Raw genomic sequence first — 14,281 nt, forward strand, 5'->3', positions numbered from 1 at the left:
GAATATAGTTACTATAAAAATAAATAAGATTACATATTCTAATTATAAGCTTAAGTACTAGAATATAGCTAAGATATTTAAGTATATAAATATTAGTAAAGTAGCTAAAATAATTAACTATATAAAAGTAGTTACTATAGTTAACTATTTATAAGAATAGAAAGTAGTTCTAAGTACGTAGAGGTAGTTATATTAAGAAGATTTCTATTTATCTATAACTATAAAATTAACTAGATATAATATTATAAAAGATATAACTACTAGAGTAGAAGATATAACTACTAGACTAAGTAATAATATAGATATAGTTTCTAATATATAAAATAACTAGCTAGTGTTATTCTAAGCTAATATAAGTAGAATATTAACTAATATACTAACTATAAGTAAAGTTAAAGAAATCTAAAGATTAGTTATAACTATATAAAAGAAAGAAACTATAGATATACTTAGTAATATATAGTATTACTAGAATATATTAATACTCTACGCTAAATATAAATATCTAGAATATTTTTTATATAGTAGAATTAATCTAAAAAGTATATAAGAGTAGAGTATAGTAATAGTAGTATAAGAGTAGCTATTTACTAAGATTAGTAGTATTATACTTTATATATAGAATAGATAAGTAAAATATAGAAAGTAATAGTTTATACTCTAAGAAAGATTTAGAGTAGAAATCTTTATCTTACTACTAAAAGGTAAAGTACTAAATTTATTTATAAAATAGAGACTAATTACATATTTATAGAACTAGATAAATATAGTTATAATTTATAATAGTAATACTATAGAGATAGTAAAGATTATAGAACTAATCTTTATAAGTTATATAAAAGTAGAGTTTCTACTAATATAACTTCTACTAGAGTTTATTAAAAAGTCTAACTTTATTAATTAAACTTTTATAAATCTACTTACTTTTAGTTAAGATATATAATAGAACTTTAAAGTAGTTTAGAACTTAATAGATAATATAAGTTAGCTTAATTTACTAGCGTAAATAGTAGTAATATAAAAGAATAAATAATTCTAAGTATACTTTACTATTAAAATTCTATTAATTTATATATATAAATAGATAGGTTCTTATAGATATAAAAAGTTAAGTTAATTTAGTAATATCTAGAGATTTATATATATATAACGTTAGAACTTTACTTAGTAATATCTAGAAATTTATAGATATAGAATATTAAATTTTATTCTAGAAATATAAAGATAATCTAATAGTATAGTTTCTATCTATAAGATAGTAAAAAATAAGTTTAGAAGTTATAATACTTACGTTAATAAGCGTACTTCTAGAAATAGCTTACACTATTAGTATACTTCTAGAGTTAGCTTATACTATTAGTGTACTTCTAGAGTTAACTTATAGTATTAACTATACTTCTAGAGTTAGCTTATAGTATTAACTATACTTCTAGAGTTAGCTTATACTACTAGTGTAGTTCTATATATAGCTTATAGTATTAAGTATTCTTTTAGAGTTAGCTTACACTATTAAGTATTTTTCTAAAGTTAGCTTACGCTATTAAGTATTCTTTTAGAGTTAGCTTACGCTATAAAGTATACTTTCTAAATATAATTATAGTAGAGAATATATTTCTAGAGCTAGCTTATAGTATTAAATAAGCTTCTAGAGTTAGCTTATAGTATTAAATAAGCTTCTAGAGTTAGCTTAAGCTATAAAACTAGTACTAGAATATAAAGATATATAAACTAAATTTTATAGAATTTAAGAGTAAAAGTTATAAATCTAATAAAGTTAGAATAATAGCTTTAGTATAAAGAATATAGTTCTATACTACTAGTTAATTTTTATAAATATATAGAATATATTATTCTTAGTATAAAGTAAAAAGAGCTATAAGTATAAAGTACTATTTCTAGTAGCTAAATATCTATAGAATAAAGATATTTACACTAATATTAGTATAAATAGTTTATTTTATAATATAGATAATATATAGTTTAATAAATAAACTAAAAAGAAAATTAATTAAACTTAAGCTAAAACTTATATACTTTATAGTAGAGTATAAAAAGCTATAGCTTTAGAAGCTATAATAGAGTAATAGAGTATTCTAGTATTATATATAATATTACTTTATATATAATAAAGTTAACTCTAATAGAAAGCTTATAAAAGTAAGTAGTAGACGTAATATAAGTATATACTATAGAAATAGTAATACTAAAACTAGTAATTAGTAAAAAAAAGTATTAGATATTATATAGTAAGTAACTCTATTATATTATAGATATAAAAGTACTTATATAAAAGAGTAGATAGAAAGATAGCTAATTAGAAAAATTATATATATAGACTTAGTATTTTTAATATACTATAATATATTTATATAGTTTACTTAGAGTTATATATAAACTTTAATTTCTAATATTTATTAGTAAACTAATAATTCTATAGCAGAAGCTAGTCTAAAAAGAGTAAGATCTATTACTAGTATATAAAAAGACGTATTTTAAAAAGGTTAAAATCTTATATTTAGAGGTGTAGGCGTTAGGCAGGCTAAGGCTTAGGTTCTTAGCACTACTACCTCTAGTATAGTAGTTAAAGCTTTTAAAATTTAAAGTAGTAAGATAACTATTTTATAAACACTAACGTCTACCTATAGTAGAGAGAATTATAATATAATTATATATTCTTAATAGCTTATAACTAACTAAGCTATAGATTATAAAGTAATAAAATACTAAAATCTTAGCTTATAAAATTATGCTTCTACTATATATATACTCTCTATCTCTATCTCTATCTCTATTCTTATTCTTATTCTTATTCTATAGCTTATAGTAAAATTAGAGATCTAAAGACTTATTAAAGACGCAAATAGTAGCTTAAATCTAATACTAAAAGCTACACTAATATATATATTAAATAAGCTCTTAACTATATTCTTACTATACTTCTTCTATAAGTTCTTCTAGTGTTAGTAAGTCTAAAGCTAATTTTATTACTAGTTATATTACCTTACTACCTTACTAAAGCTTAATTAAGCTTTTTATTATTACTATATTAATTATTTTTCTCTTAAACGCGTTGCTATCGCTACCTCTATAAGTTCTCTTAAGGTTATAATCTCTAATATTAGTATAACTCTAATAACTACGTATAATAGTATATAGAGTAAAATAAGTATTAATAAAAAAGTATATATAATTATAATACTACTATTAAAATCTTAAGAAGTACTTTAATAGTTAAGTACTAATAATTATACTTATAAAGAATAAAGAAATATAGTTAATAGCTAATATAGGCGCTAGTAATTTATTAGTAAAAGTTAAGAATTATACTCTAATTCTTAATATAATAAAGTTAGTCTATCTACTTCTAAAGTATTAAAATCTTTAGTTATATATTCTTTAGTATACTAGTAATAGATTTTACTTTTTTAAAACTAGTTTATAAACTATAGAATTATTAGTTTACTAATAAATAATTACTATATATAACTATAGAATTTAGTAAAACTTTCTTTCTAATATTTACTATAGATATAGTACTTTAATAATAATAATAATAATAATATACTTATAGAAAGTAATAGTAATAGAGACTATTTTAGTATACTTAGAAATAAACTACTAATAGTTATAAGTACTAAATTTTAGCTATATATAAACTATACTAGTAGTAAGTATAGTAATTATATAAAAGATATTTAGATCTACTTCTAAATCTTTTTATTCTATAACTTTATAATATAAGTAGCTTTTAATAAACTAAGTAAATAATTAAACTTTATAATTTCTTTATATAAAATAGCTTACTTAGATTTTATTTAAACTTTTAAGTAGTAAGATTTAAAAAGTTTAAAGCTACTACTTTAAAGCTACTCTTTATTTTTTCTAAATACTTATTATCTTTACTAAAAATTACTTAGATCTAGTAGCTTTAAGATATTCTCTAGAGTAGAGTTTATAGAAAAAAATACCTTTTATAAATATTTTAGATTTATAGAAGCTATATTCTTATACTATATAATATATTAGAAGCGTAATCTACTTACTATAACACCTATATAACAGGCACAGAAATGTACTTCGAATAAATCTACAATTCTAACTTTCGCGAAGTTCTTCTCTACAAATACTACATCTATCTATAACGAAATCCTCTCGATATCGTTCTTCGCAGCATGGCTCGTAGCCACGTACGGCAGCTGCTCCTGCAGCGCCTTGAAGTTCTTCTCCGCCTCCCAATTCCAGATGCTGTCGGACGCGAAAAGCAGATCGATCTCCTCGAGCGTGCGCTGGTTTGTCTCGGGGTACAGCGCCCAAACCATGGGGATCGTGATGGCGTTGCATGCGGCGAAGATGTAGAGCGTCTTCTCGCCGAGGGAGTCGAACATGATAGGGCAAAGAAGTGTGAGCCAGCCGTTACCGATGGACCAGCCGACGACGCCCCAGGCATTGCCCTTTGCGCGCACTTCGAGGGGGAAGATCTCCGCGGGGTAGAGCCACGGGACTGTGAGCCAGGTCGCGCCGAAGATGGCCGTGAAGATGAAGACCATGGAGACGGCGGCGTTTCCGTATGAAGACGCTGCGCTCGTGTCGCCGCGCTTTGTCGCCTCTTGTCCAAGGTACGAGAACCCTCCGGCGAGGGCCATTGCGATGCCTTGTCCTGCCGAGCCCCAGTAGCAGGTCCAGCGGCGGCCGATGCGGTCGAGTGTGAAGACGCAGATGAGTGTCGCAAACATGTAGAAGATGTTGTTGAGACCTGAGATCCATTGTCGCTTCGCCGGACTCATGCCAGCGATGCCGAAGATGGTGGGCGCGTAGATCGTGACACCAGCGATACCAACCTACGTATTCAAGTTAGCGATGTCGATATGAATAACATGCGTCTGAACTTACCCATTCCTGCATGATCTGCAACCAAATCACGAGCTGAACGCGGCGGCCAGTGTGCAGCTTGCCCGACCCGATACCGAACAGCATGCGGAAGTAGTCTTGCTTGCGGAAGTTGGAGCGCTCCAACTCGCATGAGGCGACAATCTCCTGGAACTCGACTTCCGCTCTCTCCTTGTCCTCTCCGGTATCGCCTCGAAGTCGAGCCAGAACGTAGCGTCCCTCAGCCTCTCGACCCACCTTCACAAGCCAACGCGGGGATTCCGGGAAGAACATGACGGCGGCCATGAGGACCATGAGCATAGGGATCTGGAATGCGATGGGGAAGCGCCAGATGAAGGACGAAGTGCCGTCGCCGTAGAAGGAGCATGCGTACTCAAGCCAGTATGCGATGACGACACCGAGGATGTTGAGGGTGAACTCGATCGCGATGAACTGTCCGCGCGAGGTGTGCTCCGCAGTCTCCGTGGCCCAGACAGGGATAATCGAGTTGAGGATACCGGTACCCCAGCCGTTGACGAGACGTGCGCAGATCATCCATTCGTGGTTCATGGCCGAGCATTGCAAGCACGCGCCAACCGTTGCGACAGCTGCTCCGACAAAGATTGTCTTGATGCGCCCGTAGCGATCACCGATTGAGCCACCGACCAAGCATCCCACCAGTGTACCGAGGTAGTATACCGACACGATGCCGCCTTGAAGCAAAGTATCGTCCACGACTGGACCGCCATCTGCGCCTTTGTGTCCGAAGCCCATCAGGGTATAGTAGTCGTATGCGGTGTTGACACCTCCCATCATTCCCTGATCGTAACCGAAGAATAGGATCGATAGACCGGCGATACAATTGATCCTGGTGAAAGAGTTAGTGATGGCTCAATTGTGTTGGAGGGAAATGCATACGCGATAAGCAATGCGCGCTTCTCATATCGATGAACGACATTCCACTTAGAGATCTGGTCCATGGTGGGCAATGGCTTCGCAACGTCAGACCCTTGTTTGGGTGTAGTATCGCGAACGTGTGCGCTTCGATGCTTCGCTGAGCGGGAGACCTTGTCGCGAACTTTGAAGCCCGTAGGCGGATCGGGCGTACTTATAGCATGATGCCGTGAGCATGGATGGGTTACATCGTGACTTTCGCGCGTGGTCGTCTAACCCTGCGGAGGCCGTTGATTCCCATGGGGCCCCAATTGTCGGCCCCTCTTTTCATGGTTGGGACGCGGAAGCCTCCCCAGTTGCGACCATGGATGTGTGGATCGTAAGGTCTCGATAGCTTGTTAGTCGCGGCCAAGTCGCGCGACAGTGGTCCGAATGCTTCGCGCATTACTAGAGGCGGTAAGCCGCCCTGGCACAGACGCCGGTGCACTTGCCTGAAGCTTGCCGGCACCAAGCCTAGCGCCCAGGCGGCTACCACTCTCAAAAGCCTTGAGAAGCCTTTGATGCGAGTCTTGCGAAAGCTTTGCATGCAATGAATGGATGCGATGCCCGTCGAGTTGTCGCCATTGAATACGGTCATGAGACGCAGCGAATTGGCCGTGATATTCGGCATCGTGGGTGGTGACGTAACATGAGTCAAGGTTTTCTGGGGAAGGAGCTAACTTGACTTGGGCATGCACGATGCATCGGCCTGAACCCCGACCCGCTTCAATTGCCGACGGTTGAATGCGCGGTAATGCAAGGCTGTCCGATGACGATTGGCAAGATTTTCGTGAGAGCAGTCGGCGTTTCTCGAGATCGGGCGCTTCAGTTTCCCAGTTTGACGTTCGCAGTGCGCGACAGCGGTCGCTTCTCGTGCAGAGGCGCGGGCGAAGACGGAGGGTGTGGTGTGAAGCTTGACCGATGAGCGTCGATGGTCCATAAGCGGCACCGGACCCGATGCCGGGCTTACCAAGGTCGCGTTTAAAAGAGAGATGCGGACTCTGCGACGCTGAACATTGATGCACGTCAAGTAGTATGGAGTGCGCGATAGAGGGATCAATCGCTGGCGATAGCAGCTCATATCATGAGGTTAGGGTACAGGTGGATCGGGGGTTCTGTCGCTTCGGACTGTTATGGCGGGCTCTGGGCCGTACTTTCGCTCGCCTACTGGATCTTACTCTCCTATCATATGAGCATAGGTGCCTCGTAGGATCAAAGTGGAACAGGATACTTTCAAGCCGCCGCGCCTCCGCTATGTTGTTTCTCACAATACCGCTTCAGATCCTCGCACCAGAGGGCGACCTTGCCCTTCAACGTGTCCTCCATCATCAGCTTGACAACCCTTGACAGCATGCCAGTCATGATCTCCCACGTCCTGACCTCGCACACGTTCTCTCCGGTGACAATGACCTCGTGGAAGCGCTCCAGCTTGGGCGCAAAGCCGTACATGCCGCCGTTGCCCGTCCAACTCACCCTGTATACCTTGCTGAGATCGGCCGTAAACGAGGGGTCTTCGAGGAGGTCGGGCGTGAGGTAGGATGTTGGCGCAGAGGGCGTGCTGATGTCGACGACCTTCAGCTGCGTCTTTGTAATGTCGTTTGGCTTATCCGCGTTCATGATGACATGGAACTCCATGGAGCAGCCGATGCTCATACGCTCTTGACTAGTCGAATCGAGATCGTTCCCGGGCGACTGGATCTCCGCGACGGGTACCCACGTGTTCCATGCTCCGTAGTCTTTGGCGCGGAGAAGGGTATCGAATACGAGCGACGCCGGCGCGTGTACTGCCGTCGAGTAGGCGATGGTGAGGATGGCGTCCTTTCGCGGGACGATCTTGGTGGTGAGCCCTTTCGCGGGCGGCCAGGCTACAGTTTCAGACATGGCGTAGTGAGTCGGGTATGTGTATGCGCATCGTGATGGAACGAGGTGCAGATAGCGTTTGCTTATGCTGACGACTGCGCCGCGTTGCTTATCGAAGGACGCGCCTTATCGATAGGCTAGCCCCAGGGGTGAACGCCGAGGCCATCCTCTCTCGTCACACCGCACACAGTGCACATCGCAACGTCTCACCATGTGGCACCCTTTCGACAACATATCCGAGGAGATCGTCGATGCCATCGTCAGTCTATGCGGCCGACGCACACTAGCAAACTTATGCCGCGTATCCAAGCAACTCAACCGCATCGCAACTCCTCATCTCTACGCGAATATCACGTTAAACTCAGACATAGGCGGGGAGGGAGCTCTGAGACACCTCCGCCCACTTGCGCACCGCTTTTTCGCCGATCCATCTTTTGCTTCGCTTGTAAAGTCCATTGCCCTTCCAGAAGGTTGGGGAGGTTGTGAGAGCGCGCCTCGCCTTGACGGGTTCAAGGTGAAGCCATGGCCAAGAATCGAAACTCCCGAAACCGAGCAACTGCTAGAGCGAATATGTCGGGAATACTACGACGATGAAACCAAGGCGCTGAGAATGTACATCAAGTTGTATGCAGCTAATGCTGATGTCATTATCACACTGCTCGTCGCGAATCTCCCAAACCTGGAGAGATTAGACTTGGAACTCGGAGAATTTCGTGACCATAAGCTCTTTTGCGAAATGATCAAGGGGTCTGCCGGGCGCCTTGAGGCTAAGAAAGCGGCGTCACTCAATTCGACGGAATGTTCCTCGTCTCCAACCGCCCCATTGCCAAAACCTGTCGATGTGTTCATCAGGGATTCTGATGCTGGCGACGTTGAATATCTGGCATCATTCTTCCACCTGCCGAATCTTCGCTCCATGTACGCATTCAAGTTTGGGGATGACCATGAAAATACCAATATGATGGAGAGGAATCCATTCGCCGAGCTGGAGCTGCGATCCTGTGGCGTGCAATACATCGAGCTCAGAGCCTCCTCGCTGGCAACGCATACGTTGCGAGACTTGATCGAAGCGACTATACCGGGGAAACTCAAAGCTTTCCTTTACGAGAGGGGAGGTCCTTTCACGTCGCGCTCGGCGGAGCTTCCCTTTCTCATGCGTTGTCTGGAAGATCATCAAGACCACCTGGAGACTCTCGCACTCAGTTACGAGGAGATCGAGGGCAGTACGGTATTTGAAGAACCATGGTGGGAGTTCTTGGATAGACGGACGCCCGCCATGTCATTCACTTCTTTCAAGTCTCTTCGCCGCCTCCGAGTAGCGCCCGAAATGATCTGGGGATACACCCATGACGAATGCACCGTTCAGTTCGAGGATGAGATCATGCTGACCATAGATATGTTGTGGAAAGCTCTTCCAGCATCCTTGGAGGAGCTCTGGCTTACACGGTTGCAACGCCATTGGATACCTAGCTTTATGTCCCATGATCTCGGCATCATCCCACGCATCCTTATACCTGCGCTCCACCGTCTTGTAGAGGAAAGCAGCGAAGCATGTCCCCATCTCCGGTCGATCCGCATAGAACTCCTACCTAATCATTGGGAAGTCGTGTGGCTAGATCTGCTAGCTGAATTTTGTCACGACGCCGAAAGGAGAGGTATTCACTGCACTGTCATCTTACTTCATCCGCGTGAAGTCAAGTCCGATTGGAAAACAAGGAGTGAAATGGTCGAGCGTGGATGGGGTTGGAACGAAGATGTCGAATGGAGCGAGGTTTCTATGGAGGCAAACAAGACATGGCGGAAACATGGTATTTATGCAGCGAGGGAGAATAACTTGAAAGGGAAAATGCGGGCGCTTCAAAACAGCATCTTCGCGTACGTAGGCGTCAAGTCGTTGTTATCCGAAGAGACCGAGACCGACGACGACTTATCTTTATCGGAACAGAGCGACACCGACGCTTCGGAATAACGAACTTCGAAAGGAAGAACAAAGTCAAGAGGTGCAACGGAGTACACTCGGGAGTCGGTATTGGGTTGATCAAACATTTCGGTGGAGCCATCCAAAGGAGACAATCTACGTCAAAGGGCCGTTTGAGGTAGTGAATGCAATGAAGCAAGGAACATATGTACAAGCAGACGGCAATAACTATTAACGAGAAGGGAAAAACATCGCGACGAGCACGACATCTAGTGCGCAAACGAAAGATCAAACATCAGACTGTGTAGTCGCGCCGATAGCAGCACCGCTCTTCGGCACGAGAAAATCGCTCTTCGGAACCCTTCCATCAGCACCTCTTGCCTTCTTCAACGTAGCAGGATCAACGCTCACGAAGCTAGCATCCGACCAGCTGCCCGACTGCCACGAATTGCCCGTAACTTTGATCCCCGACGCAGTGAGGCTAACCTGCGAGCTACCCACATTCGAAACAGCAATATTGTTCTTCATAGCCGAGCTCGAGCTGCGGAAATTGAAGCCTACATCACCATTCTTCCACGCGGTATTGCGCTCAACCGTCAAGCTACCAGGGTTCCCGTTATCAATAAACCCCTTCTTCGCGTTGGAGAACGCCATGCAGTTGCGCACGATGTGGTTGGCAGGCGGGTTATCCGTGATACCGAGCTTGAAGCCGTTGCCGTCGCCCTCGAAGGAGCTGAAGTCCCACCGGTTGAAGCCGTTGCCCCACGCATATACCTCTTCCAGCGTGACGGACGAGCCGAACATGAAGAGGTCGAGGCCGTCGTCGACGTTCTCCCATAGGCGTGCGTTGCGCAGGACGTTGCCCTCGCCCGACCCTTCTTTGCAAGCGAAGCCGTCGGCGGACTCGCCGTTCTTGCGCGGGTCGCGGTTGCGGTACGAGTCGAGGTACACAACGGTGTTGTTGGAGGAGGCGCCTTGGAGCTGGAAACCGGTTTCGTAGTTGTCGTGGGTGGTGAGGAGTTCGTAGTGGTTGTGCGACGCGTCGCGGGCGTATACGCCGTATGGGCCGTTGATTATCCTGGGCGTTGTGTTAGTATGCAAGACGAATGGGGTGAGGAGGTAGATGGATTGACTTACTCCAGGTTGTAGAACTTCCAGTAGTTCGCTTTCTCGATGTGGAGAGCACCGCGCTCCTTGTTCGGTAGAGACTCATCCAGGCCGTACGGCGTTCCGGGCATGCTTTCGCCATCGATGATGACCTTTTCCTTCTCGAAGGAACGGAGAGTGATGGGCTGGATCCTGGTGCCGCTCTTGGTGATCTGGATGTTTGTCGTGGGCTTGTATGTGCCAGCGCGTAGAAGGATCACATCGCCTGGCGCAGCAGCGTTGACGGCTGATTGGATTGAGCCAAAGGGTGCGGCAGAGGTACCCGTCCCTTGACCTGTTGGCGAAACATAGATGTCTTTGGCGTTTGCAGAAGCCGATAGCGCAGCGATAGCAGCCGCGAAACTCAGCGAACGCATGTTGAAAAGTAGTAGGATAATACAAGATGGGTATTGAGAGGAACCGGTAGGCCAAGGTTGTTATAGGTTCCTACAACGAACAGGCTATGGACTCTATATACTCCCAAATCAATCTCCGTTGCATCTCGCGAACCCAAGATTTTGTCGCATGTCATGAGTCCGTACCTCTGTACCTCTCGTGTCAGTCGCCAAGATGTAATAGATGAGCATGCGCCGTCGTCGAAGCTCCACCAATGCCTTAAATTTCCGACTCTTCGCTTCGTGCAACCCTCGACGCGGTAACACAGGCGCCCGAATGAGCAAGCTCTGCTGTACCCCACAACTCGCTTGCGGTAATTATTCATGTCGCACGTGGTGGCGCATGCCAGTGGGTATGTGATTGATGGATCGCACAGACGGAGTTTCAAAACATTGCCAAGTGAGAGGAGGTTTTGCGCTATGCAGACATTGGTGCAGACGGCCTTTATTGCGACCAGGTAGTACCAGGAGAACTTTGACCGAGGGACTATACATCCGATTCATGGATCTCTATACGCGCTGTTGCGAGTCGTGTGCAGGTGGTGGTGTGGTGGTGATGTGATGTTGAAGGATAGTGTTCAGTAATCGAGATGGCCGAGCAGCGGCAATGGCGGCCGCCGAATGCGCCAAGCTAGTCCAGATCTTGTGTTGCCCCAACGCCAGTGTCAATGCTTGCTAAACAACTCGACATTGACAAAGTACGGCCTCATGTACCTTGTGCTGGCAGGGGAGAACGCCCTATCATCGTCGTACTATATGTATCCAAGCCCACAATCTTGATCTCGTTGTCGCGTTACCTTCCACGCAATGACATCTGGCGGAGAAATTCCACTAACACTCTTCCACCATCCATCTTGGGTAAAGTTGAAAGGCCACAAGTCAAAAGCCATACGTCCGATGTTTGTCTTCTCCTCTTCCGTCTCTATCTCTTCCTTTGCTTTGTACAACAGGTCGTGCAGCAATTTCGCTCCGAAGCCCTTGAAGTGTACGTGAACAAGCATTTCATCGATGTGCGACGGCACGCTTGCGTTGGGCGTAAGGTGAAATGGTAGATGGACAATCGGCCACGTATAAGGGTCTTGAGGGTCCCATTCCTGTGAATCGTCGACTGGCGATCGTTCATTCGGCTTTGCGCATGTCGTAAGTGTTGGAGGTAAGTGGTCAACTTCGTCCGGGTCTCGGGCCACGATCGTTGAAGAGCGACGGTGCAACACCGTGGAAGGCGTTCTCACAGCCAGTGTCGCAAGCGAAGAGCTACGAGCTGGCCATAGGTTCGTCCCGCTCGGCCAGCCTGCAAGCGATCCTGGTGTGTCGCGGTAGAAGGAGGTAGGAGAGGTCACACGCCATGGAACCTGCGCTGTATTAATGAGGTAGGTTTCCTCATCCGGACTGTAATCTGGTGTCGACGGGTCCACTGAGCTTGCTCTCGGCGACATTCCCTTATCGCAAGCGGTCGACACAAACCGCGCTACCCTTCCCTTATCGCTGGCAGGTGCTTCTTGCACGCAATCCTCGGCTATGCGTAGTGGCGGGAACGAGGTGTATGAATTCGAAAGATGTATAGGCTGCGTCATAGTCGCGAAACCGTGGGAAGAGTCCGATACGCGGTAGTTACCTGGAGGATTAGTTAAGTGTATACCCCAGCTCCACTCCAAGCGCGGTGGGAAATCTCCGCAAAGAAAAGTGGAAATATAAGATCACGTATCACGCGTGACTAAGTCCATGGCCTTACCACGAGCATATCTCATTCGGCGTGTAGCAGTCGAACCGCTGCAAGTCCGACTTCACGATATGAAGGGCATGACGCGCCATGAGCGAAAAGCGCACATCGGGAAGATAAATGAATTTTTGCTATCTATCTAACCGCTATCAGCAAGAGATAATTGCGGTATATGCGCGTAGCAAGACCGTCAACGCGCCGTATTGAAAGCTGACACATTCTGACATGTGGTGTTGGTTCTGAGCCTTTCGCAGACCGTCATCTTAGGACATCCCGCCATCTTAGAACATCCCACCGTGGATATCGCGCTTGCCGTGAGGTGAGTCTTCGGCCGTGTTGCCGCCGGTGAGCAGACTCGTCGCGTTGCGGACGATACTCGTCGTAGCTAAAATGTTCATGAGAGTGATCTCGTCCGACTTTTTCGTCCAGCCCAAATCATTAGGGAGACGTTCGTTCTCTGCTCTAATGTTAGCTTCCGGTCTAACATTGCGGTCGACGATTTTGCAAGCACTGGGTGAACTCACCAAAGAAGTACTGCATCAACGTGCGGTTGACAGTACCCTCCTCGAGAGAACCAAAGGCGATGATTGGCGCTGCGACTTCACCCAGACTGAACTCTTCGGTGGAAGCGGTGAAGGTGTAGTTTGGGTTCGTTGCTCGGCTCTCCAACTGGCGGAAGATCTTGGAGTTGGCCAGCATCTTAGCTGTTACCACCTCCTCCGTCCACCACTGCTTCGATACATTGTATACCGTCTCGTTGAAGACGTGGTTGTTGCCAAATGCCGCATCGGTACGCGTCAGGCTGGCGTCGTGCTCGAGGACATTGTGGACGTTGAGCTGTTCGAGCGTAAAGAAAGTCGCGTTCGGTTCGGGATTGGCAATGATTGCTTGCTGCCACATAAGCGCACCGAGAGACGTGTTGAAGTTCAAGCCGTCCTTCAAGCCCTTGACTACATTCTCTTGAGTGAAGTTACGGCCATCGCGGGGAAGAAAGCCGTGGTTCGCTAGGGTGTTAAGCATCGGACATGGGCCGCGGACTGCGGATATCGTCATTAGATCTTCGTTCCACATAAGAGCCTGTATACATACAGTCATTTGGCGACGCCGCCATCCAAGCATGAGGATCTGAGGGTGCGGCATCGTACTGAGGTTTCGCCGAGGCGAGCGTCGCGGTGGAAGCGACGAAGACGGTAGTAAACTTCATGATGGAATGGAAGATAGTAGTGATGAACGGATTGTAGTCACGAAGCGAATTGAGTCGCTGTGTAGGCTGTTGTTGCACCACTGACAAGAATGGAGCCATGTCTTATATATCTCTTTGAAGACCCCAGGTATAACAGTTCTAAAAGCAACATTAGTAAACACCTTCCTCCGTATGGTATACGCGTAACAGTTATTGCTAGTTTGTGGTACCAGCTTCGCAACCAAGACCGGATAGATAGT

General features: G+C 44.2%; 4 protein-coding genes across 4 annotated transcripts; all 4 read right to left on the minus strand.

Annotated features, from left to right (window-relative positions):
* Nucleotides 1-4,136: 4,136 nt before the first annotated feature.
* On the minus strand, nucleotides 4,137-5,846 carry J4E78_002713 (uncharacterized protein; the record flags this gene model as incomplete). The annotated part of the gene is made up of 3 exons (XM_049363358.1): nucleotides 4,137-4,838; nucleotides 4,891-5,734; nucleotides 5,785-5,846. 3 exons carry the CDS (start codon nucleotides 5,844-5,846, stop codon nucleotides 4,137-4,139), a joined length of 1,608 nt encoding a protein of 535 aa, XP_049224023.1.
* Nucleotides 5,847-7,032: 1,186 nt separating this feature from the next.
* J4E78_002714 (uncharacterized protein) lies at nucleotides 7,033-7,680 on the minus strand (the record flags this gene model as incomplete). The annotated part of the gene is made up of 1 exon (XM_049363359.1): nucleotides 7,033-7,680. The coding sequence occupies one exon, from the start codon at nucleotides 7,678-7,680 to the stop codon at nucleotides 7,033-7,035; it is 648 nt and encodes a 215-aa protein (XP_049224024.1).
* A 2,185-nt stretch (nucleotides 7,681-9,865) lies between these two features.
* J4E78_002715 (uncharacterized protein) lies at nucleotides 9,866-11,100 on the minus strand (the record flags this gene model as incomplete). The annotated part of the gene is made up of 2 exons (XM_049363360.1): nucleotides 9,866-10,655; nucleotides 10,715-11,100. The coding sequence occupies 2 exons, from the start codon at nucleotides 11,098-11,100 to the stop codon at nucleotides 9,866-9,868; spliced, it is 1,176 nt and encodes a 391-aa protein (XP_049224025.1).
* Nucleotides 11,101-13,119: 2,019 nt separating this feature from the next.
* J4E78_002716 (uncharacterized protein) lies at nucleotides 13,120-14,042 on the minus strand (the record flags this gene model as incomplete). Its single annotated transcript, XM_049363361.1, has 3 exons — nucleotides 13,120-13,295; nucleotides 13,363-13,875; nucleotides 13,928-14,042. 3 exons carry the CDS (start codon nucleotides 14,040-14,042, stop codon nucleotides 13,120-13,122), a joined length of 804 nt encoding a protein of 267 aa, XP_049224026.1.
* Nucleotides 14,043-14,281: the final 239 nt, after the last annotated feature.

The sequence above is a fragment of the Alternaria triticimaculans genome, assembly GCF_023758025.1.
Source record: "Alternaria triticimaculans strain BMP 0046 chromosome Unknown scaffold_3, whole genome shotgun sequence".
Taxonomy (NCBI): domain Eukaryota; kingdom Fungi; phylum Ascomycota; class Dothideomycetes; order Pleosporales; family Pleosporaceae; genus Alternaria; species Alternaria triticimaculans.